General features: G+C 41.0%; 4 protein-coding genes across 4 annotated transcripts; 3 read left to right on the top strand and 1 right to left on the bottom strand.

Annotated features, from left to right (window-relative positions):
* Window positions 1–746: 746 nt before the first annotated feature.
* Window positions 747–2,358, top strand: crygmxl2 (crystallin, gamma MX, like 2; the record flags this gene model as incomplete). Its single annotated transcript, XM_083994838.1, has 3 exons — window positions 747–755; window positions 1,339–1,581; window positions 2,083–2,358. The coding sequence occupies 3 exons, from the start codon at window positions 747–749 to the stop codon at window positions 2,356–2,358; spliced, it is 528 nt and encodes a 175-aa protein (XP_083850964.1).
* Window positions 2,359–2,610: 252 nt separating this feature from the next.
* crygmx (crystallin, gamma MX) lies at window positions 2,611–4,387 on the top strand (the record flags this gene model as incomplete). Its single annotated transcript, XM_083994837.1, has 4 exons — window positions 2,611–2,623; window positions 2,836–2,909; window positions 3,582–3,824; window positions 4,112–4,387. The coding sequence occupies 4 exons, from the start codon at window positions 2,611–2,613 to the stop codon at window positions 4,385–4,387; spliced, it is 606 nt and encodes a 201-aa protein (XP_083850963.1).
* Window positions 4,388–8,538: 4,151 nt separating this feature from the next.
* aldh18a1 (aldehyde dehydrogenase 18 family, member A1) lies at window positions 8,539–17,754 on the bottom strand (the record flags this gene model as incomplete). The annotated part of the gene is made up of 15 exons (XM_083994895.1): window positions 17,605–17,754; window positions 16,043–16,147; window positions 15,782–15,940; window positions 14,471–14,561; window positions 13,893–14,017; window positions 13,173–13,317; window positions 12,967–13,040; window positions 12,695–12,794; window positions 11,867–12,087; window positions 11,162–11,299; window positions 10,850–11,045; window positions 10,533–10,654; window positions 10,241–10,427; window positions 8,933–9,028; window positions 8,539–8,735 (listed from the first exon to the last, which is right to left on the bottom strand). The coding sequence occupies exons 1-15, from the start codon at window positions 17,746–17,748 to the stop codon at window positions 8,539–8,541; spliced, it is 2,100 nt and encodes a 699-aa protein (XP_083851021.1). The 5' UTR covers window positions 17,749–17,754.
* Window positions 17,755–23,836: 6,082 nt separating this feature from the next.
* pnmt (phenylethanolamine N-methyltransferase) lies at window positions 23,837–26,380 on the top strand (the record flags this gene model as incomplete). Its single annotated transcript, XM_083994023.1, has 3 exons — window positions 23,837–24,011; window positions 24,559–24,769; window positions 25,942–26,380. 3 exons carry the CDS (start codon window positions 23,837–23,839, stop codon window positions 26,378–26,380), a joined length of 825 nt encoding a protein of 274 aa, XP_083850149.1.
* Window positions 26,381–27,164: the final 784 nt, after the last annotated feature.

Raw genomic sequence — 27,164 nt, 5'->3', positions numbered from 1 at the left:
ACACAGACACACATACACACACACACAAAGAGCAGTTCAATTCTGTCTGTACATCTGCAAACAAACCAGTCCCGTCTGGCATCATAGTACAACTGCAGGCTATGGAAGCAAAAAGAGACAACAGATCACTGTAGATTACATCAACACAAAAGCTTGACTCAGTCCACAGTATCAGCACCACTTTCCTTTAACAGGAATTGAACAACAATTACATTGTGACCTGCACCACTTAGAAAACGCACCAGTTCACACTCACTTTAACTGGGACTGAATGAATGAAGCAGGTATGTTACTATTTCCCACCCAGGCGAGACATGAAATGAATATCATGACATGGTTAAGCGCTAGTTTAGAGAGTGCCTCCATAAAATGACCTAACGCACTGTACATTTTAAAGGCTTTGTTGCTGGGGGGCCACATACCTAAAGCGCCATTGTATGACATTTGAAAAGGCTGCATCACAGGGTCACGGCGGAACAAGGGTCACGCAAACACAGAATTCACTTTTGGGAGGGGGAGGGGGAGGGGGGGAAGTGGGGGGGTCAATTCTATAGGTAAACTCTAGCAGACAGGAGATAAGTTAGCCGTGCGAGCTGTCAGACAAAGGGAACGCTAGTGTGTTATCTGAAAAGGTAAAGAGTAGTAGTCCCTGACGTGTCAGAGGCCTCATCGTCAGTGGGAGAGTATAAAAGGACCTGAAAGTGCGTCTGGGGCTATGGTGCGCAAACATCCACAGACCAGCAACCATGGGAAAGGTATGAGCTCACATGCAATATGGCAACAGCTTTGACGAAGAGGTGAAAGACGAAAATGGCATGATTTGGAAATGTGTCAAATATTGTAGAGAAAGCAGCAGAGGGAAAGAGGCATAGCGAAATGTTAGCTACAAAAAAAATAGAACAGACTGACTAACTCCTCACAACTTATTTTGGAGGGGTAAAAAACACATCTATAGGTATTTAAACAGAAAGCATCTCTGGAGTCGACAATTAAATGGTATCCGATTAATTGTGGTTGTACGACATCCACATTTAATTATCTGGAACCTTAAATTTGAAAAGTTGGCAGTATGTAGTGCACAATGTGTAGTGTGTTCTTCAAATAAAAGTCAGCTGAAATAACTGTTTCAATTGCCTTGATTTTCACCTGTCAAACACTGAAAATAAGACTGGAAAGGCTCGCAGGCAGGAAGGGCTCATGAAAAAGTAATTGAGCTTGTTCTAGGGAGAGCAGTGTCCCCTGCAGTTCATTCATGTGTATCGCAGCCAGTCAGTCTATATGTAACACCTAACCTTAACATAAGTGATACATGCATCTCTCTCCCTTTTTTTTTTCAAGATTGTCTTCTACGAGGGCCGCAACTTCCAGGGCCGCCACTGGGAGTGCAGCAGTGACTGCATGGACACCTTCAGGCACTTCAACTGCTGTAATTCCATCCGTGTCAGTGGTGGTCACTGGGTGGCCTATGAGAAGCCTCACTATATGGGTTACCAGTACATCATCGGCCCCGGCGAGTACCCTGACTACCACTGCTGGATGGGCTTCAACAACTGCGTCCGCTCCTGCCAGATGTTCCCCCCTGTAAGTCAATCAAACAGACAGATAGGACTGGTTGGTAGCCCCCCCTTCCCCCTCCCCACCACCACTCACCTTGTACATCAAATACCGCTTTAGAAATGGATGTCAATCACTGGGCTTTTGATGTCATTTACAGGTACTCAGGCAGGTCATAGCATAAAAGTCTCTATTGCAAGGCCCACAAGGAGACCCAGTCAGCCTTTAAAAGGAATATGATACACCCCCCATAAGACTCGGTGCCTTCATTCTAATTCTGTTAGTCACATTGAGTGTTTCTGGCAGTTTAGGGGGGTGAGTCTAATTCTGTCATGCTGCAAGAGAGTTGTTACTCATCCTCATCTGTAGTTACTAAGTTAAAGAAACCAAGCGGTACAAGTACTCACTTGAATTAAAAGTTAAAGGATCAGCTGAGGACAGAAAGCTCTTCCGAAGCGCTCTCTAGGCTTCGCAACTACCCCAAAAACAGCATAATAATAATCATGTACTGATTTCTTTCGCATCCAGTATAGAGGATCCTACAGGATGAGGATCTACAACAGGCCTGACATGATGGGACACACAATGGAGTTCGCCGATGACTGCCCCAACGTGTACGATCGCTTCCGCTTCCGTGACATTTACTCCTGCAACATCATGGAGGGTTACTGGATCTTCTACGAGCACCCCAACTACAGGGGTCGCCAGTATTTCCTGCGCCCCGGAGAGTACAGGGCCTGTGGTGACTGGGGCTGCCACAACCCCATGGTGGGCTCATTCAGAAGGATGAGGACTATGATGTAAATTATGTACCCATGTGCAACTCAAGAACATTAAAGCCTTAAGTTTCAAACGTCGTGTCCCTTGTGTTTATTTCAACATGTTCATGTAATGTGAACACAAGTCTGAAGTACAGTAACTTTCTTTGGCAAAGCAACAAATTCCATGCTATATATCTACAAGCTATGACAGCCTATTGCTGCTTCATGATCTATATCACCTCAAATACAAACCAAACCCTTTCTCTTTGCTGTTACGTCTATCCTCACTGTCTGCATGCAGGTTTTAGGTATTCATGCCAATAAAGGCACATGTTGCAACTCTTATTGTAGTCCTTTGAGAAAGTGCAGTTGTACAGTATTTTTCAATAGACAGTCTGAGCTTTGACAAAGACAAAGCAGCTGCTGCAGCTCACCAGCCCTATACTGCTCTGCAGTCTATGGAGCGTATTGTGCTGACGTGACAAAGCTTTGTTTCATGTTTGCAAAACCCTGATCCCAGCGAGGTCTATAAAGAGGTCTGGTGCAGCCCGGCATCTGGTCTGGTCTGAACTTAACACAGTTACAATGGGCAAGGTAAGTGTGCAATAGCAGCAACTCAAATGTTTGATATTGTATATTGATCTATACTGAATTGTTAAATGCTGCAAACACACACTTTAAAATTACTTTTTATCATTTATTGATGTCACAAAATCCTAATTGAGTGATAAATAATAAATAAATAAGTGCATCGGTTAGCAGATCTAAAGGATTGTTTACTATAATTTTCGGACATATATAGGAATATAATGAGACGCTAGAAATTACAGGGAATCATGGTAAAAAAAAATGTATGAATTAAATTAAACATGCTAAATAGAAACTGCAAAATCTGAAATACTTTCATGTCTTTACCCTCTACTGAGGATATTAAAAACTGCAATTATTAATTGAACTTGGAGACTTTTTTCTCTTCATTATAACTTTTCATGCTCCCTAAAGCTTATCTATATCGACTTTCTTGACTGACAATTATTCTATACAAAAACTTTCTGGGCTAAAGTTAACTTACAAAGTACTAAATGTTGTGGTCATGGTCATGCAGAGAAATTAATGCAAAGCGCTTAAAACACAGCAGTTCCAGTTATTATTACTGCTTAGTGTGAATGGTTGGAGGGTGGTTAACTTATAATTTAAGGTGGTGTATGTTAGTTTGCCCTTTGTATGGAGCTATGGTAATAATGTCCAACTGTCTGTCATCTGCAGATTATCTTCTACGAAGACAGGAACTTCCAGGGCCGTCACTATGAGTGCAGTAGTGACTGTCCCGAGATGCAAAACCATTTCAGCCGCTGTAACTCAATAAAAGTGGAGAGCGGTTGCTGGGTGGCCTACGAGAAGCCCAATTATGGCGGCTACCAGTACATGCTGCACAAGGGCGATTACCCCGACTACCAACGCTGGGCAGGCTTCAATGACTGCATCCGCTCCTGCCGTATGGTGCCACCTGTGAGTTTTAACTGATGCCCCACACTGTGTGCAGCAACATTCCCACTGAAGCTTTTCTGTAGAAGTGCCAGTTTAGGATGATTTAGTTCTCAAGCCTGGTCCTACTGTTTTCACCATCCAGTGCCAATACCTGTGGCTATTTTAAAACATCTTGTTTTGGCTTGACCTATGACTCCAGTAAAACATTGTGCCAAGAGAAAAAAATAGACTAGGTCAATGTATCACAAAAGTTTAGTACTGCAAAAAAAATAGTTTCTCATCATATTCTCTCATCATTCTTTCCATAGTATACTGGGAACTACAGGATGAAGATCTTTGAGCGGTCTGACTTTGCGGGCCAGAATCTGGAGCTAATGGATGACTGCCCAGATCTGAATGAGCGTTTCCACACCCGTGACATCTCCTCCGTCAACGTCATGGAGGGCTACTGGATGCTGCATGAACACCCCAACTACAGGGGACGCCAGTACTTCCTGCGTCCCGGAGAGTACAGGAGGCACAGCGAGTGGGGAAGCACCAGCCCAACCATCGGCTCTCTGAGACGTGTCACCGAAATCAACTGATTCCCAGTTGTTCTTTTTACCCTTACTGAAAACCATTGTCGAGCTTTCCACCCTCTTGTTATCCAAATGACAACAGTGTTTGAATGTGGTCACAACACTGTGGTGTCCAAACCTGAAATTATAGATTTTAACCATTGGGGTTTTGGTGTGTTTGATGTTGGGTTCTGGTTTTGTTGGGTTGCTCTGCATCGTTGGGGAAAGTTCCTCCCCAACTCAGTGCTAAAGCAATACTCACAGTAAATAGTGATGATCTTTTTTTGCTTTGGCCGTCCCATAGCAAAATGGTTTGCCTCACTACTCCCCAACCTCTTGTCCTACTGGAATCACAATAAATGAAAACTTGATGAAAGTCAGCTAAAGTGAGCCTTTGTTAATTTTCTATTGACGACTACAGCTGTCACTATCAAAAGATCAGGGGGATAGGGCTTGTCATAAATCTGAGGGATAATTTTCTTTTTACCATGGTGATTGAACTTTAGTTTCATCAGGCCACAGAGTTAGATGTAGATGTAACCACTGAGGTCCTAGTAAGACGAAGAGTTTCCACAGTTTGCCATGATATTGTCATTCCACATACACAAAGAAAAATTATCAAGGAAACAGAAGCTTATTCTTTGAAGTTCAATATTAAAAGACTAAAAAAAAGGGGGTATCTGAGGATGGGCATGTAGGAGTCTTTATGAGATCACATGGTACACAGTAAGCGCTTTGGGTCCATGAAAGATGCCCATATTAGATCCACATCACAGGGCCAGTGCCAACTCAAAGAGTTGGAGTCAAAGTGGCCTGGTATTAGCCCCGAGCATCAAGCTCTCTCAGAACAAAAAACAAAACCCAGTCCATATCCCTGCTCATGCATTTTTCATCAGCCCAAGATACTCAACCCTTTCAGAAATAAATATCAATTATTGAAATTGTTAATTAGACACTGCGTAATTGGTGAAGATACACATGAATAAATAACTTTGACCATTAATTATTGATTCAAAAAAAATTGAAGCCCAGCAGGGAGTGCATTTGAAAATCTCTTAAGATCAAGAACAACAAGAAATATGAGTTTTGGCCTTGAGTAATGTCCAATTAAAGGGTTGTCGACTTTGCTGTACAAGTCCAGTGATTTGCCGTCATCATCCTCCTTATATCTCTGTGGACAACAATACCCAACAGCCAACACACCATCAACGGGTGCAACAGGATAACTGATCAGCTGGGGTCTGGGGGCAACAACAGAGACGAGATGAGAAGAAATGTACAAACTGGAAGTTAATTTAAGGTCATTAAGGGGCAGCAGCTTTAAATATTAAACTAATTCAGGAAATAGGCTCTTCAGACTCGCATAGAACTGCAGAGAGCAAGTGTCTAAAGAACATATTTTAAGTTTTTATGTGAAGTTAAAACTTCACAAAAACAGGAAAAGCAAACAACCTAAAGACTTTCCAAACATCTCTTCTTAACTATTCAGTAGAATCAAATTGTATAATCTACAGATTTCAACAGCATATTCAAAGTAAATTTGCCCTTAAGTGTCTTGCTGGTACATGTCTGGGACAGAATCAGGTTGACCAAAACCAGCATGTTATTATCTACTTGTATATATTTCCTTCTAATTTTCCAATGTTGATCCTGATCATGGGTTCATGAGTCTGTAACATTTTCATTTGTCTTTTTCTGAAGAGCACCAAGGAAAAAATATTTAGTGGGGGAATATTATGCTGGGAATTTGTATCATCTGACATACCAGGTTGAAGTTTAGTGCTAGGTTGATATTTCAACCCAAAATTAGCATTGACTAGGCACCTGGCAATGGAAGCTTTCTTCCATGTAAAAAAACACTCTGCAGCCCCTTCAGCTACTGAAGTCAAAAAGTGCCGTTAATACAGCAATGCAATATCTACCATACCGTTACTGTGGCAAACAACTTTGATGGATGTGATATTGTAAAATGCAATTCTATAACATAATACTATGCATCAAAGACACAATATTCAGTGTCCCTGGATTGCTCCTTCTCTACCTCAAGTCATTTAGATGATTTCTTTCAATCGCTTCACACATGAAAAGGACAAAAGAGTGAGATCCGAGTTTTGTCTCCCTCTTCATCTCTGAACCCTTTGGACTTGGTGATGGGAGGCTGATTGAAGGGTAAGTAGTGCGTTTTGGAGAATGAATTCTTTAGATGATAGAAAAGAGAGAAGGAAAGAAACAGAGAAACAGAGAAACCAAGAACATAAGCCTGTGATTCCATTATTAGTCTCAGTTCTCCTTCTCCCCCTTTTCATTTCTGATGGCTGGATAATTAAACCTCTATAGTATTGTCTTCCATCTTCTTTGCCCCACTTCCAGCAATGTGAATTCCCCTATGGGCAACTTTAAAAAGGCCCTTTTTAGACATCTGTTTTTCAGATCAGTATGACTTTTTTTCCCCATTAATTTGTGTTCTTTGTGAAAGTAGAAAGACTAGTGCCAGGACAGAGATGAAAATGCGTGTGAAAATCCTCAACATTTCGGCTGCAAAAAAATAAATAAAACAAATCAAAGAAAGTGAGAATAATATCCAAATATTCTTTTTCAATTACTTTCTTTATAATTCTACAACACTGCTATTAAACAACCCAAACCAAACCTTAAGTGTGCATTGCAATACATCAGATAAGAGCTCAGAGGCTGGAATGTAACAGAGCTTAATTTAAAAGCAGTTGCGTTCTCCCCTCCAGCTCGAAGGAGGCAGCTTGTCAATTACTGTTCCTGCTCTGACAGAAGCTTTGGGCGCCACAAGGAACAAACAGGAAAACAGCAAATCATGGGGGGAAAAAATGAGCAGAACTTGTAAGAATGATCAAATAAATAATATAGTAAATAAAATGGATGCATTCATGCTGAAGTGCATTTCAACTGTGTACAGCATGGCTGGAAAATTTCTGATACTTCTGTATCATATACAGTACAATACTATTGATTTTAATCCTGTACTTTTAAAACAGGAAAACAAATGATAAGTGGATAAACTAATGGGGAAAAGTAAACATTTCTTCTCTCAAATGCTACCTTGTAGTGATTTAAAAGCAGCAACTCAGCTCATCAAAAAATACCTGCACATTTACAGTAGAAATATACAGAAAGAAACTTAAACCTGGAACTACAGCAAGAAAATAGAAATGCTGAAATGGATGAACAAAGACAGCAGATACTGTAAATCAGTATCCACCATGAGCCAATGCACTAACCGAAAAGTAATAATATGCACATTCAAATGAACTTTTTGAAAGAACAGACTTGAATAGATAAAAGAAAAATATTTTTGATAAAAAATAAACCGATCATATTGGTACTCCATGGTACTTTTCATTTAGAATATTTGGGCATTATCTATTCTCATGGACATCTTATGGATGAAATTAAATAGTGCCACTTTTACACAGCCTGTTCATGGCGGGAATGTTGCACCTCCACCTTGTTATTCTGTATAAATGATACAAACATCAAGTGGGGGCCGGGCACTGTTGTCCCGCCAATTAGCCGTCTGCAGAGGTAGTCACAGACCCGGGTCGATGTCTGTAGTGCTGTGCTTTTTAAAAATCACACACAGGGGTATCAATACGCTGGCACTGTTTGGTTCGGTGTAAACAAGCAAAGCCAGCATAATGACATTATAGTTTGATCTCTATTTAAAAAAAAGGATTGCGAATTTAAGTCCATCATGGAATTCATGTCCTGAGATTATTTTAAAACAAATATCAGTTTCTTTAACACATGTTTAACATGCGTTTACTTTGTCTTACAGGAAGCTATCCTGATTATTACTCCTCTTGCTCATACTGTCCCCAGTTAATGTGTTGTTGTAGAAGCATCATGCGCTGTGTTCACCACATGATGCCTCCTGCAAGAGCCTATGAGGGCACTTCCATTACTCGTATACGAAGGCGTTATAAGCTGAGGTAGAATTCTTTTAAAAATTGTAAACTCTGTCAGTAAACAACACTGTTTTCTATGCAGGGACAACTTTCTGGATGTGCTGATAAATTGGACCATTGGAGTGCTGAGCATCTCTCTCTGCTGTGTGCTGCAGAGGTTTGAAACAGAGGCTGCTGGTGGGCAATGCAAATCATTTTGACCAACGTTGAGGCCAAGAGAGCGTTGTGAAAGTCTCTGGTCTAGTTGCTGTCTCTCTGTCCTGCCAAAGGCTGGCCAACAGGCAGGTTTTCATGGAGGTACTTCATAGTGCCGTGCTCAGAGAAGTCAGCAGCCGTGTGCCCATCACCTCTCAGGACCCACTTGGTGGTGAGCAGCCCCTCCAGGCCCACAGGGCCCCGTGCATGGATACGCGCCGTGCTAATTCCAACCTCAGCTCCTGAAGATAAAGAAGAGCCAAAAGTCAGAGAAAAGAAAGTGAGACAGGTAAACCACATAATGTTGTTAGATAGTGTGCCAATTCTCTCCCTCTAACAAATGAATATGGCTAAGAGAGGATGCAGACTTTTGGGAAAAGGAGACACAGGGACAGAAGCACGCGACAGATGACATGTTGATGAGACCCCCACCACGTACCCAGTCCAAAACGGTAGCCATCAGCGAAGCGTGAGCTGGCGTTCCAGAAAACACATGCACTGTCCAGCTGCTGCAGGAACTGCTCCGCTGTGTCCTCTGTAACACAAGGGCAACTTATTGATGCTGCTAGCTCACAAACTCATATCATCTTAACGGTTTGTAAAAAATAACAGTTATAAATTGTCTTCAAGCCAAAGAGCCTGAGGCAAAATAATGAATTAAAGTGCTGCAAAAGCTTATAAAAAATTATTTGGCTGTTCTGTTCAGAGGACATACCTAATTACAGGTGTTTATTGCTGCTGATGCAATTAAACCAATTCATGAAACACATCTGTCCATGCCATTTTACACAACACCCAGTGCTGCAAACTGCAAGAATCATGTGAACATCCATCACCCAAAAAAACTCTATCTATCTATCTATCTATCTATCTATCTATCTATCTATCTATCTATCTATCTATCTATCTATCTATCTATCTATCTATCTATCTGATCGATTTTGAGGTTCACTGGTACAAATCACATTGTAATTCATTGAGGTACCTTCTGTGGTCACTAGATGGCAGCAGTACGTCCTCCACTGCAGGTGCCAATAATCCTCAATGTAGAGACGTGAACAGCGCACTTTCTCCTGTATTTTTCAAAATGCTGGACACTGTTGTTTCTTCCAACAACTTAAAGAAACGTGTCAAAATATTCTCCATAGTTGTATCCCGCTCTTTAACGAGGCATTCGCACCTCAGTCAGAGAGGCTTGTTATCCATGTTATGAACACTGCTGCTTATCTGAGCAGTAAAAGTAAAAAGGCGTGTGTTGTCTGGGACACCTTTCGGTACTATGAATAATTCACAATGTTCAGCAATGTGTTTGTCTTCACTGTCCACATGCAGGATGGCAATTGCCTTTTAAAACAGGAGACACTTTGCACACACAGACAGGTTTCTATCAAAGGCTCACAAAGGTGTTTGAACATGACCCAAGAGAAACAACAGGGATGAGTCTTTTAAACGGTGTTATAGCATCTGCTCTACATTTTAAATGGTCTCTGTCCCCGGCATTGGAGTCACACGGGGAGGTTGTGCACTCATCCTGCCAACAAGTGTCACTGCTCATTACTCACTGTGACAGGGAGACAGGGCGATGTCAGAAACACCTTTCTGAAGAAGACTGGAGCAAGACAAGACTGACCGAGACTGACAGGTGCCGTTTAGTAAAAATAAGATGTCACTACAATTATGGGGCAACTGCATCTTTCCTGCATGCATGTAAGCCAGAATTTAGGACAAAAAAAAAAAGCCCACGTACCATTTTCTGTGACGATAACGTCTGTGTGGGAGCTACCATACTTGTGGATATGGTCCACAGCCTCTTCCATGCCGTCCACCACCTCCATGCAGCACTCCAGGTCACCGTACTCTGTCCGCAACGACTTGGCCTCCGATGGGCTGAACGTCAGGTAGGAAGCAAATCGAGGGCCTGCATGAATTTTCACCTAGTGACACGTTGAATGAAAAACAAATCATTAATTCATTATGGTTTACAAAATACAATTAAAGCAATTTTTTTGTTGACTTATTCTGTGCATTTGGTGTTTCACCCGCTCAGTGCGCAGCATGTCAATGATCTGGTCAAAAAGCGGGGTTCTCAGGATGTCTCGGTGAATCAGCAGAGTCTCCATAGCATTACATGCTGCTGGGTAATCACACTTGGAGTCTCTGACTGTAATAGAATAATAAAAAAAATCCATCAATTACTGCCTTTTCATTGATTGCAATCGAACACATTCAGATCTGGGAAAAACGGTATTTCAGTACCACACAGACAATTTACAAATATTTGGTAAATTGATTAGTTGTGTTATTTTAGTAACATGGTAGAAATGTACACATGGACTGGAGATTTGGGTTTGCTGACCAATCTTGATGACTTTGTCAATGCTGGCTTCCGCGTCGATATAGACGTGACAGATTCCCTCGCTGTGACCGAGCACCGGGATGCCCTTGGCGGCTCGCTGGATGTTCCTCACGAGCTGAGAGGAACCTCGAGGGATAATCAGGTCGATCATCTTGTCCAGTCGGCACAGATCCTCCACCTCCTCACGGGTGCTCACCTAGCACCAAAAAGAAAAAGGTTTGGGAACAGAAGCAAACAAAGCAGATTCTCTGGCTGAAATACAGAGATTGTACAGTACTGTCTCATAAAAGATGCACAGGAAACCGGTCTCACCAGTTGCACAGCCTCTCTGACTCCGTGCATGGACAGGGCTTCCTGTGTGAGCTGGTGGAGAACACGGTTTGTGTTGGAAGCCTCCTTTCCTCCCTTCAGAAGGAGTGCGTTACCACTGGCTATGGACAGGGCCGACACCTGGATAAAAACACAGCAGCTCTGTGATGTTACTGCAGTCATTTCAAGAAAGAAGTAAAAAAAAAAAACTGACACACTAACAAGATAATTAAAGGGATAGTTCATAATTTTGGCAAATTGGCCCATTGCCATAATCCCTATAGTCATAGCAGTAGGTTCGTTACCTTTAATTGTCGGTGCAAGCTGTTTTTAGAGCGGCGGAGCAGAGCCGTGAGCTGCTCAGAGCTTTCTTGGTTTCCCTCATCAAACTGATCAAATACACAATCCAACAACTCAAAACGCTCTGGTGGACAAGTTGTGACCTGCACATTCACCACGCTATGAGATAATAACTGAACGTTACGAGACAGAGTTGTTTTAGAGGTAAATTCATGCAAAACCGCCGATGCTCATTCCCATCGGGGGCAGTTTTTTGGCAAGCAGTCTCTGCGTTTGCCGAACAAACCTACTCCTAAAACTATAGGGATTATGGCAATGGGCCAATGTGCCAAAATGTTGAACTACCCCTTTCAGAGAAATATGTTATACATACTGAAAAGTCAGTGAAAAATGTGCATACATGCATACCTGTGGCAGACAATCAGGTCTGGCCTCAAAGATGACCAGCAGGACTCCTATGGGCACGGTGATCTGCTCCAGCTCCAGGTTGTGAGCCACCCTGGTTCTCCGCAGCACGCGGCCCACGCTGTCCTGGGCTGCCACGGCGATCTGGCGCAGACCTATCGCCAAGCTGTTAAGTTTGGCCGGTGACAGACTCAGACGCTTTAGCATGGCTGGTGGCAACTGGCCTGTGGAGGAAGGGAGAGAGGTTGCACTCCATTATCAGGTGGTATATTAACTGAAGGATGATGGGACTGATGGCAGGAAAGTGATAAAGTCGCCCTCTGGTGGGCACATATGGACTAAGTCACCCATTTGTTATTTATTAAGTATAATAAATAACTCTGGAACTCTTTACCATCTGACATCTGTAACACCGATTCTCTCCCTCTTTTCAAAACACGACTCAAAGCCCACCTGTTTAAAATTGCCTACCCACTCCACCACCCCTAACTCCAACATTTCCCTTCACTCTGCACAGTTTTATTCATTTGCTCTTTTTATTCATTTTTACTAATGTTTTAAATGTTGTTTATTGTATGTTTCTTGTGTTTTGATGTTGTTTATTGCTCTCTGTAAAGTGTCCTTGAGTGGCGTGAAAGGCACTTCCTAAATAAAAATGTATTATTATATATGAATTTATGTAATTTGTGGCCAACAATGACAGAATCAAATCTTATTGATGCAAATGTGTTTGTAGATAAAACAATGCCACAAGCTTTTCCTGAGTGTTGACTTCTACTCTGCCATATCCTCCCCAAACACACAAACTGAGTGTGCGGTGCCCTTTGCTACCTGCATTAACAGCCAGGTCCATGTCCATCTTGTTGGCAGCGAGAATCTCGTCCTTCTTTTCAGTCAGCAGGTCTGCGAGATGGCAGATGATCTCACTCCTCTGGCAACAGTGAAGCAAACACAGGCAGTATGAGCATGTACCACATCTACCCACAGGGGGGCAGTGTTTCTCTGTCTGATGTACTGTAGGGAGGCTTAAGACTGAAAAACTAAAGTTTAGCTGGAATTTTTAATGTATTTGTGTTTGATTCCTATTCAAAACGATGTGTCACCTGATCTGGGTGAAGAGAAGCCAGGGTTCTTCCAGAGTTTCGTGCCATTTCCGTCTGCTGTTCCACCGTCGGGCCTGGTGAAGAGTCGGAGAGGAGAGGACAAACCTCGGTCACAAACTGAACCTACAGCTGCAGCTTTGGTGTGACTGCCAATGACATGGTACGAGGTCGAATGGAAAGAGTCCACTCGGCCCAGGTTCACTCACCGGCGGGTTTGGTCTCAGAGAAGAAGGTTCCCACCTTTTTGCCCTCGACAATGTCAGTGATGACATGACCTGTTACTTTGGGGTTTGTTCCATTGGCAATGACCACTGAGGTGCCACCCTGCAGCGCCCACAGTGCAGCCTTGACCTGCGGACAAACACAGAGAGATTGTTTATTTTTTACAATCTGAATAGAAATGTCAAAATCTTACTTTACATAAAGACAAAATTTTATTTGTTGATTTGCTTTCTCACCATAAACACAAGCATCCATCACAAAACAGACACGTGAACATTTTACCTACATATATCTACAAATTCATAGAGTTCAGCAGGATAACAACACACTTACATTTCATGATGTGTGCACAAACAAAAATTGTGTTCAAGTGTGTTGTGGCTGAAGTTTTGACTTCTTCAGACCACACAGCTTTCATTTCATTACATACACAGCTTCTACTCTACACTCTCCTGAGCTTTGAATCAAAGTCCTGCGACATCTGCACTTGTGATCTTTGGTTGTTTACAATTTAGACAATTCAATATAAAGTTAACATCTCTCATTTTAAATTGAGTTCTCTCTTTAAGACATGGAAAGGAAAACAGAAGTGAAGGAAAATCCATGGCACAAAAGGCCAGTTAGTTTGTTATCAGTGAGTCTCTACTTAGATAAGACTTTTAACTTGAACACGTTCACAGATTGATTACGGATTGTCAATATACCTTGGCTTCCATGCCTCCAATCCCAACTCTGGACTTTGTACCGTACGTGATGGACTGCTGGTCTCCAGGGTAAAAGATGTCAATGAGCTTGGCGTCATCTGTTCCAGGGGGGCTGTTGTACAATCCTAGAAAAAAACAAACAGTTCCCATACAAATTGTTTCTTCATACACATCCAGTATGATAGACACATGGGTCCTATCAGTTTTCATTCAGAATATAAAATAATAAAGTTATCAGATCAAAGTATTGTGTGTATTTCTTTAAGAAAAGTTACTTCCTCATGCATCAGTAATCCAATTTTTACTCTGTCAGGAAAATCTACATCCTGAATCTAGAGAATTAAAGCTGAATGGACTCACAGCCATGACACAAGTGCGTGCACAAGAACACCTTATGTCAACCCCATCAGCATCCATTTCAAACATCCTGGCAGAAGGTCTGTGTTTGCCTCTCATTTGACTCTCAGTTGACCCTGAATGGGGTGTTTTTTTCCCCCCTCTACCGGAGAAGAGCGCAGACAGATGGTGTTGTTACCTAACAGCTGATCCAGACCGTTGTTGTGGTAACACACACATACCTTCCACGTCAGACAGCGCGATGAGCAGGTCAGCCTTCATCTCCACGGCTAACCTCGCCGCCAGACTGTCATTGTCCTTAATGCTGATCACCTAGAGAACCAGAAAAAAATCACTGATGTAAGCACCTAAAGACAGGAAAGTAGTGACAGGAAGTCAGCCATCTGCCAGTTCACCAATCTAAGCCTTTTTTTTAAGCCTAGAGTGGCACGCTCATAAATAAATATTTAATATTACTATTTTTTTCTGTTAGCAAGCCATCTCTCTAAAGGATCATCAGGAAAAAATGTCAAACTCAAATTATCACGGCCCTGAAGTCCAACTTTTAAGTTTAGCACAGTTGAATTAGTTTGTTTCTAGCAGTGTTATGATAACATGTGAATTAATAAAGTGTTAAAACTTCTTTAATGGCTGAAGAGGTGTTAGCTGTCTCTGCAGGAGAAGGAAAAAGGAGACGTCTACCTACACAAGTTAGTCGCGGTGACAGTACCTCCTGACCAGTGGCAGGATGCACTGCCATCCATCCCCCTCCCTGCATGCACATGCCTTAATGCTCGAGGGCAGATGAGGTGAGGCAGGGTGGCAGGGATCTTCCAGCGTGTGTGTGTGTGTGTGAGAATGATAGAAAATAACCATAGCTAATGAACAGTCTGCGCTCTATAAGACACTAGGTTGTGGGAGAAAAAATCGATTCACATAAGTATCGCAATATTTCTTTTCTTCTATTTTATATATATATATATATATATATATATATATATAGTCCAATGTGCATTTGTTTGCCTTTTTTACATACAGAGAGTCCAGGTTTTGAAAAGGGGTTAAGTTCACTTTATAATGGAGTATGTTAATCCTTCAGTATTTGTGTGCAGATAAATGTTAAAATGTAGCAGTTTACCTCAGTCTATATCTCATTTTGTCAGAAAGGTTTCAAAAGCCTGTTTTTTCTATACTCTTTTATTTTTGCCTCTTTTATGCAGTCCAGGCTTTTGAAAAGAGAGTAAACATATATATTGCTGCTGAATGAATCTTAAAAACTGACTTACATGTGATGTGTATTGTCTGTAGACAATCATAATCATTCAACTGTTTTACTGGTGTTAAAAATGCAGACTAAAAATCGAGAAAATCGGCAATATCGTAGAATCGCAATTTAAAATCAAATCGGCATCCAAAAAAATCGTAGAAGAATCGGCGAAAAGGCATATCGTCCCAGCCCTATGAGACACTGTCTCTGCCAAACCCTTCAGCACACCTTCTGCCTCTGCTACCATCACCACCAGCAGCGACATGCCCGTTCTCTCTGTACCCACATTTACCCCCTGCAGGTCGCTGTTGGGCTCCGGCGGCGGCACCACAGCGTCGTTGGTGTTGATGATGGGCACGATGTTCATACGAAGCAGCTCCTGTAGTGTGCTGTTCAGGTTCTGCCTCTTCTGGTCATCGTGGAAATCTAGATTTGTCACCAGGATCTGAGGAGGGAGGAGAGAGCAGAGAATTAGGAGAGACGAGACCGCTGAGTGAAAGAGCCAAAGATTAAAGATGTTACTCTGCTGTGAAGTAAACACAAGTACCTGGGCGGTGCAAGTGCTGTATTGTGTGAACATGGCCTCGTAAAGGGCCATCAGTCCGCTCTGTCCAGCTGCAGCACAGGCTCGGGCCTCCAGCACCGGCAGGGACTGCAACATTAAATCCAATAAATGTCTGGTTACACTGGTTCTATAAGTATAAAGCTTTTTGGCTTCTTGGAGAAATGGCTCCATCATATAATGTAACATCAAATAGTTTATCGATTTTTTTTAAATTTTATTTTGACCTTTATTTTACCAGGAAAACATTTAAAAAAAATCTTATTTACAATGTTGGCCTGGCAAGTGCCATAAAACAATTGTAGGGGAAGAGGGAGAAAACAAAACAAACATTAAAACACATTAAGCAGCAATCTGTTTTACTTCTGGCTGAAGTAAAACATTTACAGGTGTCATTAAGAATTGCCTTTAGACGGCCTTTGAATACAAATATAGACACAAAACCATCCAGCTTTAGTGTTTTTTGCAATAGGTTCCAGTCATTTGATGCAGCAAATGAGAGGGACAGTTGTCCAATCAATCAATCAGCAGAAGAAACCTACAAGGAAATAGTATCTGAGTAGAAAGATGGTCCATGTGCTTTATGATGGTGTAAATATCTAGCATGCAAATTTGTAGTCACAAAGGCGTGATTAGGTTCTTATATCCAGGGTTGTATATTTTTCTTGTTGTGGTACTCGAGACCAGGAGACATTTTCAATTGGTCTTGACACGGAATCAGCTACATATTTACTCAGTCTTGAGCTGGACTCACGATTAATTCTCAAGACGAATCAAGACCACAGCTGCAGTGACATCTTCTTTTTTTCTCTCCGTCAACTGCTCACTTTGGTTTATGTTATGTAATTCAATAAATTTAAGATAATTAAAATTGTTCTACAGAAATATATGCCTGTGTAACTGATCTGAAAAACTCGAGCTGCACCAGAGTCATGACTGGGAGACTTTAGCAGGTTCTGTGCTGTGTTATTCAGTTCAATCCAAACTTTGTTCAATTAAATATGTAACAGATTTGACATAAAATTTACTTTTCTTTTTAGCTGAGGAATAATGTAAATATCAAGCAACATTATGATTATTATGAGTACTGGTGCTGAATACAGTATTAGTCTTGAAAACGGTCTTGCATTGGTTTGGTTTCCATCTTGGACTTGGTCTTGGCTGAGTGAACTGTCAAACAAAAGTAACAAAAACTGCTTGTGACAGTTCGATCAATACCAGTTTAACAGTTTAAGAAGCATTGCTGTAACATTACTGTATTGCAGGCTACTGTGTTGTAGAGATTATTATACTGTCACCGCTGCTGTGACCACGCACTGCACTGTATAATCAGGAAAAAAGGCGTTTGATGATGGTCGTGTTTGTGACAATAATTACTCACAACAAAGTACCAAAGCACCGAGCTCACCTCCACTTTTACACAGTTAAAAGGTTCAACCCACAAAGAGCAGCGGCGTTTTCTTCTTTATGTGACTCTGTGTTGATTTATACTTTGACATTACCTCACGCATCGATGCGTTAACTTCCTCCACCTTTTCTTTTCTTACCATGTCTTTCAGCTGATTGTGTCCGGAGTGCAGCGCCTGGCGGACACTCTGGGACAGCAGGATCTCGTGTCTTAATCGTTGCTTGCCGAAGGCCACTGCTCCACTGGTGACAATCATCATCTCGCTGCCCTGATTCTGCAGCATGGCCACCTGGATGAAAAATACAATACAACCAATTACCGAGTCGTGGATCACAGCTAGGGACCGCACAGACTTTCACAAAGGATTTAGCTTTAAAAGGGTCAGTTCACCTTATTTACTTACTATGGTACTTTCCCCCTAATGGTTACTACCCATGATGATATTTTCTTTTTTGCTTTACATGTGGGTATTTTGAGATATATCACCTCTGAGCTTTCTGTCTCCCCCACAACGCAAAGGTTATCAAAGGAATAACCCTTGTGATCCTCAAAGTGAAGAACAAAAAAAGTCACATCAAAAAATTCTGTATTTCAGAAACAAGGCCAACAGTTTTCATTGACTGTTACTTTCTACAGCGCTAGTGCCGTACGATGTGCAAAAGACAATTATTCTATTATTTTTACTGTGGTTGATTTGGCAAATGTGATTGCTTTTAATGGCAGTTTCAGTTGGAACGGTCCTTTACACAATTTCTTTGAAAGAAATATAAAAATAACAATGTTGTTGTGGGTTTTGTTGGGTCTGTACCGAACAAACTCAGTCAGGAGTATGATTTTCTATTTCTGTTGTCTCTGTGATTTTGGATAATGCATTGATATTGAACTTGAATGCATTGCGTAGCATTTTGCTGAACAATTCAGTTGAACAAAGAAAATGAGAAAAAGGCTAAAATCGGAAAATCTGAAGAAAAAATAAAACACAGAAATATGTTTGTAAACTTGTCTGGTGAAAGCGCAGTGGAAGGGAAAAATCATGAATACTCATTTGTGACTTTACATAGCTCAGAACTTGAAACAGATGGTGCCAGAGGAAGAATTTCCTGTACTGTAGTGTAGACACAAATGTCACTTAATATAAAGTACAGTCTGTTCTGGTTATGTGCTCCGATCTCACCTGCTCCACAATGGAGGCCAGCCTCCCCAGAGCCAGGCCACATTCATCCCCACGGGTCACCACAGCACTGCCGAGCTTGACCACGATCCTCTTTGCCTGCCGCAGTTCGCCACGGTGGGCAAAGGAGCTGCCGTGGGCCCTGCCCTGTGGAGCTGTGTGCAGGGATGAGATGTTGAACAAGAATATGTTTGATTAAATGGGAGTCTGGGTTCATTGATTGATGATTAACACTCAAAACAGTGTCTCAGACTGTTAATCTCATCTAGGAAACCTTGAGCAGCCTTGTGTGAGTAGAAAACTAGTAATCACACAAAATAAACAGTGGTGCGCACATCTCTATCTCTACAAACTCCCCCCGAAAAAAACATTGCAAACATTTCATAACTATGCAAACAGCCATGTTTTGCTGTGTTTTCATTTCATTGATTACATGAGTGAGGCAAACAAAGTGAAGCCCTCGCTCACATCCATATGTAACCTGGGAAACAGATAATCACTGCCCCTCAAACTGCCACATCAGCAGGGGAAGCAGAAAGCCTGTGCTGACATTACACATCTCTCCGGAGCAATGAGGCGCATGAGAAAGACAGAGAGAGTGAGACAGAGAGAGAGTGAGAGAAGAGAGGGAGAGAAAAGAGCATGTTGCAACAGCAGTCGATCCGACGTTCTTGTTGAATTTACCACATCTGGCTGCACATACCTTATCGACGACAATGTTGACATAGACACTCATATAATGTTATGAGCCCATTATATCTAATATTCAGTGATTCATCAAATCAGCAAACAGCAAATTCTCATATCTGACACATAAACAGCAGAAAATACTTGTTTTTATTTGATCAAATAGCCTACTTAAAACCTGAACTGACTATTGAACTGAACTTGTTGTTTATGGACTTTTTATGTTAATTGTTGTATTGTTTGGGGACTACGGATGTAATTTAGCACATGTGCTAAATCCGGTGTATTTACTTTGGGTACTCTAGCACTCACTGTCCATTAAAATGCATTGTCCTGACTAAATAAACAAATAAAGTTAAGTAAAGAGTCTGTCACTAAGGTCTCATTTCAATATCACTTAGTTTGTTTACCGTACTTATTTACAGCTGATGGATGAGTTGTTAAGTTTATAAAATGTCATGAAGCAGTGACAAAACAGTGAAGCAGTGACAAAACAACACTTAAAAAATATGCACTTTACTATTACATTAGAAAAACATAGCCTATGTTTATCATTATTTGTAAAATAAACTGAACAATTAATTTTCAGCAACAGACTTATGTCTTTTGATTCAAAGATCTGGGGTCACCAGTTAATGGAGTTACTTTTCTCTAAAAAAAAAAAAAAAAAAAACTAGTCTGCTGGGTGAGAAGGGATCTGATGGCTGTGAATGGACTGTAATATGGTGTTTACACAAAGTTTACATGCCGGGTATGCGGCATAACAGTGTTGGTGGTGCAGCTTTTGCTTGCCTTGTGTCAGTGGTCTGGTGAGTAAGCGGCATACATGCACGTATCTTGGGGAGCAAATGGTCAGCCTGTGCAGCAGCATGGTCACTCACTGTGAAGCCTCAACTGTGACAAAGTGGAGAAACACACCAGCAAAGACTTTAAAATACAGTATTTACCTGGATATTGAGAGAAGAGCTCATGGGATTATAATCAAATTCAGTCACAATGTAATTAAGTTATCCTCCTTGTTCCCTGGATGTTAAAGCATTTAATATGATTTGTTCTTCTTACTCAACCTCGTGAAGTCCACTGTGTCTTGTCCTCTTAATAAACGTCTTCTATGCAGTCTTGTTCATCTTCTTGCATCCGTTTAGTTATTCCTTCATTTAACTCTCCAACAGTTAGCACAGAGGAGGGCTCAGTGTGTGCACGACTCCTCCCCTGACTGACTGACTGAGCTGCTGATGAAACTGTCACCGCAGTTTACAACAAGTCGGAAAAAACGGGGCCGTCTGTCCAACGTTTCACTGCTCTCGGTGAATTAAGTTCAGTAGTTTAAGGACCACACTTTAATTCAGCAGCAGCAAAGACCGCACCGACGTTGTACGAAAAACGTGCTTCGTATCTGCAGAGAAAAAACCCTCGTAAATTGGCGGCGGTGAAGTGGCAGGAAGTGACGTCGCGCCGGCAACAACACGGAAAAGGGACCGGAAGTGTCATGCAAGTGCTCACGTTTCAAAATAAAACCCCGCCATGTGCACCATAAATGATTTAAATTAGGGGCCTTCAACGTTTTACAGGCCAAGGACCATGTATGTATTATATTGTCTTATAATAGACCCATGCCAAGGACCCCCAAACTGATTGAGAGGTGGAGCAGGGACCCCCTACTATATTTTAAATAACGTTTTATATTGAACTGGGTAGCCTACCTTATGGACTTTATGCACAGCTCCACTACTTCCTGAACTTAAACAGGCTCCTTTATTTCCTGTCCTATTAGACAAACTGATTAATCCAAGTCTGACAAGAAATAAAGGAGCTGGCTTAAGTTCAGGAAGTAGTGGAGCTGTGCATGAACTGAAGCCTATTGTGCATTCAGTACGGAACTATTCAAATAATACACCGGTAGGCTATATCTTAAACATACAGGTACAGTGAGTAGGGTGGCTGTGCGCCACTGCCATTTATAAACAAATCTTGTTAACTGATACCAATGCCAATATCAACAATGTAGGCCTATGTTTGCTTGATAGTCATGCATACAAGCTATTCAAATTTACATTTTTATTTGAAACATATTGTGGAAACCAAAAAATATTTGAAAAAATTCAAAACAACCAAATATTTTGTGTGCAGTAGCCTACCTCTGTGGAAAATCACATCAGAAGCCAGAAACCATGCAGAGGTTGGTTGGTCAAAAGCTTTAATTTGGATCAATGAGTTAGGTTTAGGTAAGGATTGGGCAATTCAAACCCCTGCTCTCAACCCAAGGTCAAATCACACTCAAAGAAACAGCAATTTCATGAAGTTCTTTGATCACTATTAAAAAAGTCCATATAGACCAGGTTATTGGACCCAACTGACCTTTCAATTTTTCAAGAGTCTGTCACCTTTCATTTAAACCATATAGTAGAAAAATCACGGCAGCAGTGATGAAAGTTTTCTGTACCTACACTGTCCGGCTGTGACAAAATGAAAAGTAACCCAGAACAGAGTTGACTGACACTGTGGGACTCCCACTGCCCCTAGGACCACAGATAACTAAATTGGCTCCTGTAGCTCTGACTAAATGTGTATTATTCCATTATATCTGCTCCTGGTCTTTTCTCTGTTGTCCGCTTTTGCCCTTTATCTGTTCTTCTGTGTTCCTCCTCCTCTCTACTCTTTTATCTGTCCATCTGACTCAGAGGAAGAAACTGACCCTTACCTTGCTCCTGGCTTCACTAATCCACTAACTGTACTTTATGTGTTTTCGTGACTGTCTGTATTACGCTTTCATATTTTCAAATATACTGTTTTATTGGGAAATTGTATACATCTTATACAGTAATCACAGATGCAATATCAAAATGAATTTAGTATGCTTTGCATTCACATTCTCCATTTTTAATTCTGGCTCTCCCTGTGCTCTCCAAATAATTTATTTTAATAGCACCACATGGCAGAGCTCCACATCTTTTCTCCTCTGGACACTGTAATATTTTGCATTTCTGAAGAAGGTCAGCATGTGTGTGTGAGTGTGTGTGTGTGTGTGTGGGATCCAGGTTCAGCTGCCAGGGCTGAGCGAGGTGTTAAATGGCTCCTGGGGAGAATACATTTGATTACTGCATGGCTCAGATCCACATTAGTTCAGCTGCTGCTTTGGGAAACGCTGTGAATGGACAGTAGATAAATTCAATCAGGGAGTCGAGGGTAGAAAAATTTGAATAATTTTAATGGGACAATAAATTTTCCCTTTTTTTCTAGCACAAAATCTCATTAATGATAGAATATGTGCTCTAAAATGGTCTTAATTTTGCTTAAACCGAAAACAGATGTAATGTGCGGCACTGCATTGAAATAGATGTAACAGAAGTTTCCATGCACTGTTTCGGTGTCTTATACAGTATTGTGCTTAGCTTCCACCTGCATTTATGTTTTAATTTTCTAGGCCTGTAAGACACATTTTCTTACACCTTTGGGTTCTAATATTCTAACCGATAATTATACAAATGTTTTCTTATGTATATGCCTACAGACACAGGTCTATGAAAAATATTACTGTAATCATCTACAAATACTTAAACATTGTGTGTCATTTCATTATTGTTTTTGTTCCATATTATAGTGGTATTCAAATTCACAGCTTTTGTATTTTGCCTATAATTTCAATAATAAAGGGTTTCTACGCAAGTATGGAAAGTATGGAAAAGTATGGAATTTGATTTTATACATTTCCAGGTCTGTAAAAGTATGGAAAATGGAAACTATTGTATGGAAATCTATTTATTTTATTTATCTTATCTTGGTTTGGTCTAATTAGAAGTTATTATTTTGTATGCGCTATTGTACAATCTCCTGGAAATTATTTGGTTGCATAATGGCATATACCCATTCAGAATAATGAAAACAAATGATAAATTGCATGCTTTTTTAATATTATGCACGTCTGTTTACTTAAATATCACAAATTATTTGATTTTTTTTTACCGAGAAGTCTGGAAATTAGGAACCCTGATAATAGTAACATGAAGATTTTCCTTGCCACCTTTCACTATGAGCCATCTCTCTGCCACTCAATACAAACATCACCAAAGTATAAGGCCAACAACAGCGACTGCCTTAGAGATAGACCTGTTTGTGTCTTTCAAACAGGGTTTCCTGAGACGAAACTGGTCTATCGTTTGAGGGTAACAGGCCTTTTAGAATGATTGTGGAGATATGGAGGGCCTCTGAGGGGTGAGTGGAAGACCTGAAAGCCTTATGAGGAGTCCATTAGTGGGTCTAGTGTCGGAGGAAGCCCCCTGATCTGATGGTATCAGTGCCCGAAGGGGAAGTGAACAGAACAAATGCTATCAGGCAGCAACACAGGCCGAAAAACAGGATCGCTATCTCTGCCCATGAAAGTCAGAGTAGCCCAGAGCACAGACACATAATGACACAGATACACCCACATGCACAGGTATATAAGGTGACTGAGGTGGTAGTAGCCTTCTGCACCGTAACACTGGCTGCTAAGCAGAGGCAGAGCAAAGTAAAGATGGAAGAGAAGAAGGGAAAAGAGAGCGGAGTGGCGGCCATGGCAGCCTGCTACCAGAGGTTTGATCCTGCAGCATATCTACAGTACAACTACACTCCACCACGAGCTGATTTTGACAGAAAAGACAGCATCGTGCCGTGGAAACTGGCATGTCTCCATAGAGCTTTCACTGAAGGTAAAGAGACGGGGGTGATGGATCATGTTATTTTTGTGAAAATGTTCTAGTGTGCACTGTGCACTGCAAAAACTCAAATATCTTACCAAAAATATTTGTCTTATTTCTAGTCAAAATGTCATTTCTAGTCAAAACAAATCTCATTATACTTAAAATAAGACTCGTCACATTAAAAAGTAGCTTGTTTTTGTACACTTTTTTTTTTTTTTTTTACTTCTTTCAAGGATATTTTCACTTGAAATAAGTAGAAAAATCTGATAGTGGAGCAAGTTTTTCTTTCTTTTTACAAGCACAAAAAAACGTGCTTTCACTGGCAGATTTTTCTACTTATTTCAAGTGAAAATTAGTTTGAAACAAGTGAAAATGATCTAAAAAACAAGTATTTTAAGTGGAAAGAGATTAGTTTGGACTAAAATTGAGACATTTTGACAAGAAATAAGATAGATATTCTTGGAAAGAGTTTTTGCAGTGTGTCTAAATGTTTTAAAGTAGTTATTTTATCTCAGCAATTACACATATTCCTTTTGTCCTCCACGATCCTTCTCAGGGGATGTGAGTGGGGAGGTGCTGGTGGACATAGGATCGGGACCCACCTTGTACCAGGTGCTGAGTGGCTGCGAGGTCTTCGACAAGGTGCTCCTCACAGACTTTCTAGAGGTCAACAGGCAGGAGCTGAAGCGCTGGCTCCAGGACAAGGAGGGAGGCAACCTGGACTGGACGCCGTACCTGCAGCACGTGTGCAAGCTGGAGGGACGAAGGTACAACCTGATCCTTTTCCTCAGCTTCAGATACACATATCTTTTTTTTTTTTAACACATATCTTTATTGATTTTTTAGTCTTTACACAATTCCCCTCCCTCCCCCCAACCCTGAACTGGAGCCAACAGTTAAACAGCAAGAAAAATGACATTTCCTTTGAAAATTGAAAAACAAAATTACAAAAACAATATACTGTACATCTGCCTGTCTTCTAGTTAAAATTTTTACATAATCAATTGAAATAAATAGGCAAAAGTGAGAGAAAAAGATGGAAAATGAAAAAATGAAAAAATAATCAGATACACATATCTGACATAGCGTGAACGTTTTTTTAATTGATCACTGGAAGACCAGTGTCGTCAGCGTATGTTTTAAAAGTGTCCTACTTTTAGTAATGTAAAGTACCTCATTCCCTCTCTCCTTCCAACATAACAACCTTATCTAATGTCTTCATTTGCCTCCTAAGAAATACTAAGTCATGTTCTTTTAAGTCTCATAAAACCTTGTGTTAGTCTAATTACTAAAACTATTTCAATTTGGATTTATATTTCATGAGATAAGATTAGATTGGATAATACAGATATTCCTTTATTTGTCCCACGATGTTAAATTTCCAGTATTGCAGCAGTAGACATCAATGAAAGAAAATAAAGAGCATAATAACAAATCAAAGCAAAGTTTAAAGCAGAAGTAAGCGGAATGTTTGTGTTAATATAAGTCTTAAATAGTTATATCTTCCGACGGCAATCACTTATATAGAGTGTTTGGTCCGAAACACGGGTCTGTCAGTCACTCTGCTCTGCTGTAAGCCGAGGAGAAAACTTTCCTTGTATCCTACAACCTTTATCCAATGAGGAGAGAGAACGGCATAAAGGGGCGGTCCTCTCTGTGTGTGCAGCCAAGGGATGCGCGCGTGCACGTGGTGACGTAGGGACGAGGGCGGGGACTGCTAACTCCATCCGCTGACAGGAAGTTAGCCAAAATGACCAGATCGCTTACTTCTGCTTTAATTATGTACAGATATAATATTGGTGTTGTGCAGGTGCCAGATTGTCCAGGTTGTGGATAAAGAATAGGCTACATTACAGATTGAACATGATATAGGCTAACACAATTACAATGGCTGTTTTCATCTTATTTTGGTGCTTCACTGATATATCGTCTCCACCAGGCCTTCTGCATGGATGGAGAAAGCTGCCAAGCTACGTCAGGTCGTCACAGACATCCTCCCAGTGGACGTGCACCGTCCTCAGCCTCTGGCCCCGGGGGCCCTTCCCTCGGCGGGGGCCGACTGTCTGGTGTCCTGCTTCTGTCTGGAGAGCGTCAGCCCCGACCTGGCTGCTTTCACCAGGGCTTTAGGCCACATCGGGAGGCTGCTGCGGCCCGGCGGTCACCTCCTGCTCATCGGAGCCCTGGGAGAGAGTTACTACTTTGGGGGGCCCGGGGTGAAGATCCCGGTGGTCCCACTGAACGAAGCCCAGGTCTGTGATAGTTTGAAGGAGAGCGGCTTCACCCTGATCCGACTGGAGGTCTACACTCTGCCTCAAGACATGAGGGTCGGGGTCGATGATGTGACTGGTGTGTTTTTTGCAAAGGCAAGAAAGGACTAAAAGAGTAAAAGTGGGAGTATTTGTAAAGGATAAGATAGACAAAGAGTAAAATGATAATAATAAAATAAATGTATATTGATTTGAGGCAAATGCATGGTGTAGCACAGCAAACAAAGATAAAAAATAATCATTTTTTTATGCTAACAGTAGCCACACATATTAGGAGTGCAATTTATTGACTGATTTTTGGTTGACAAGTTGCTCTAATAAAGATCCTCATTCATCACAAGTAGTCAAAATGAAATGTAAATTCTAACAAAACATGACTGAAATATCCCACCATTTATTTCCATTTTGTGGGTCCAGTAAATGTCTTTACTGAGGGTCCATGATACAGTGACATCCCTATTTTACCAAACGGCTATGAGTGGTACAAACATAATTACACATTGCCTCCTGCAGTTCAAATACAGCAACTGCAGCACCTGAATGTAACGCTTCAGTTTTGTTCATAGAATATCTACAGTATACATTACAGTAGCCTATATTTTGATATATTATATACTTATTTTCAATTGACTGCTACTCATATAAGAGGTTGATGAATTGCCTGTTGTGTTTTGTAATATGTAATATTGGAATAAAGATCGGCAGTGTTGCAGAAGAATATTTTTCATTGGTGTTTTGTTATGGCACATTGAAAACATATATAAAAAGGTGAAGTTATACTGGTTATCATATGATTTCCCCTCTATGGATTCATATTTGTTATGCAGGTCAGTGTTCTTCATAGGATAATTTTTAATATTTATCTGAACGCATGACTGTGCAATTATAACTATTT

The sequence above is a fragment of the Trachurus trachurus genome (genome assembly GCF_905171665.1).
Source record: "Trachurus trachurus genome assembly, chromosome: 19".
NCBI lineage: Eukaryota > Metazoa > Chordata > Actinopteri > Carangiformes > Carangidae > Trachurus > Trachurus trachurus.
The sequence above is the reverse complement of the archived record's forward strand: the minus strand, read 5'-3'. Positions and strand labels throughout refer to the sequence as shown.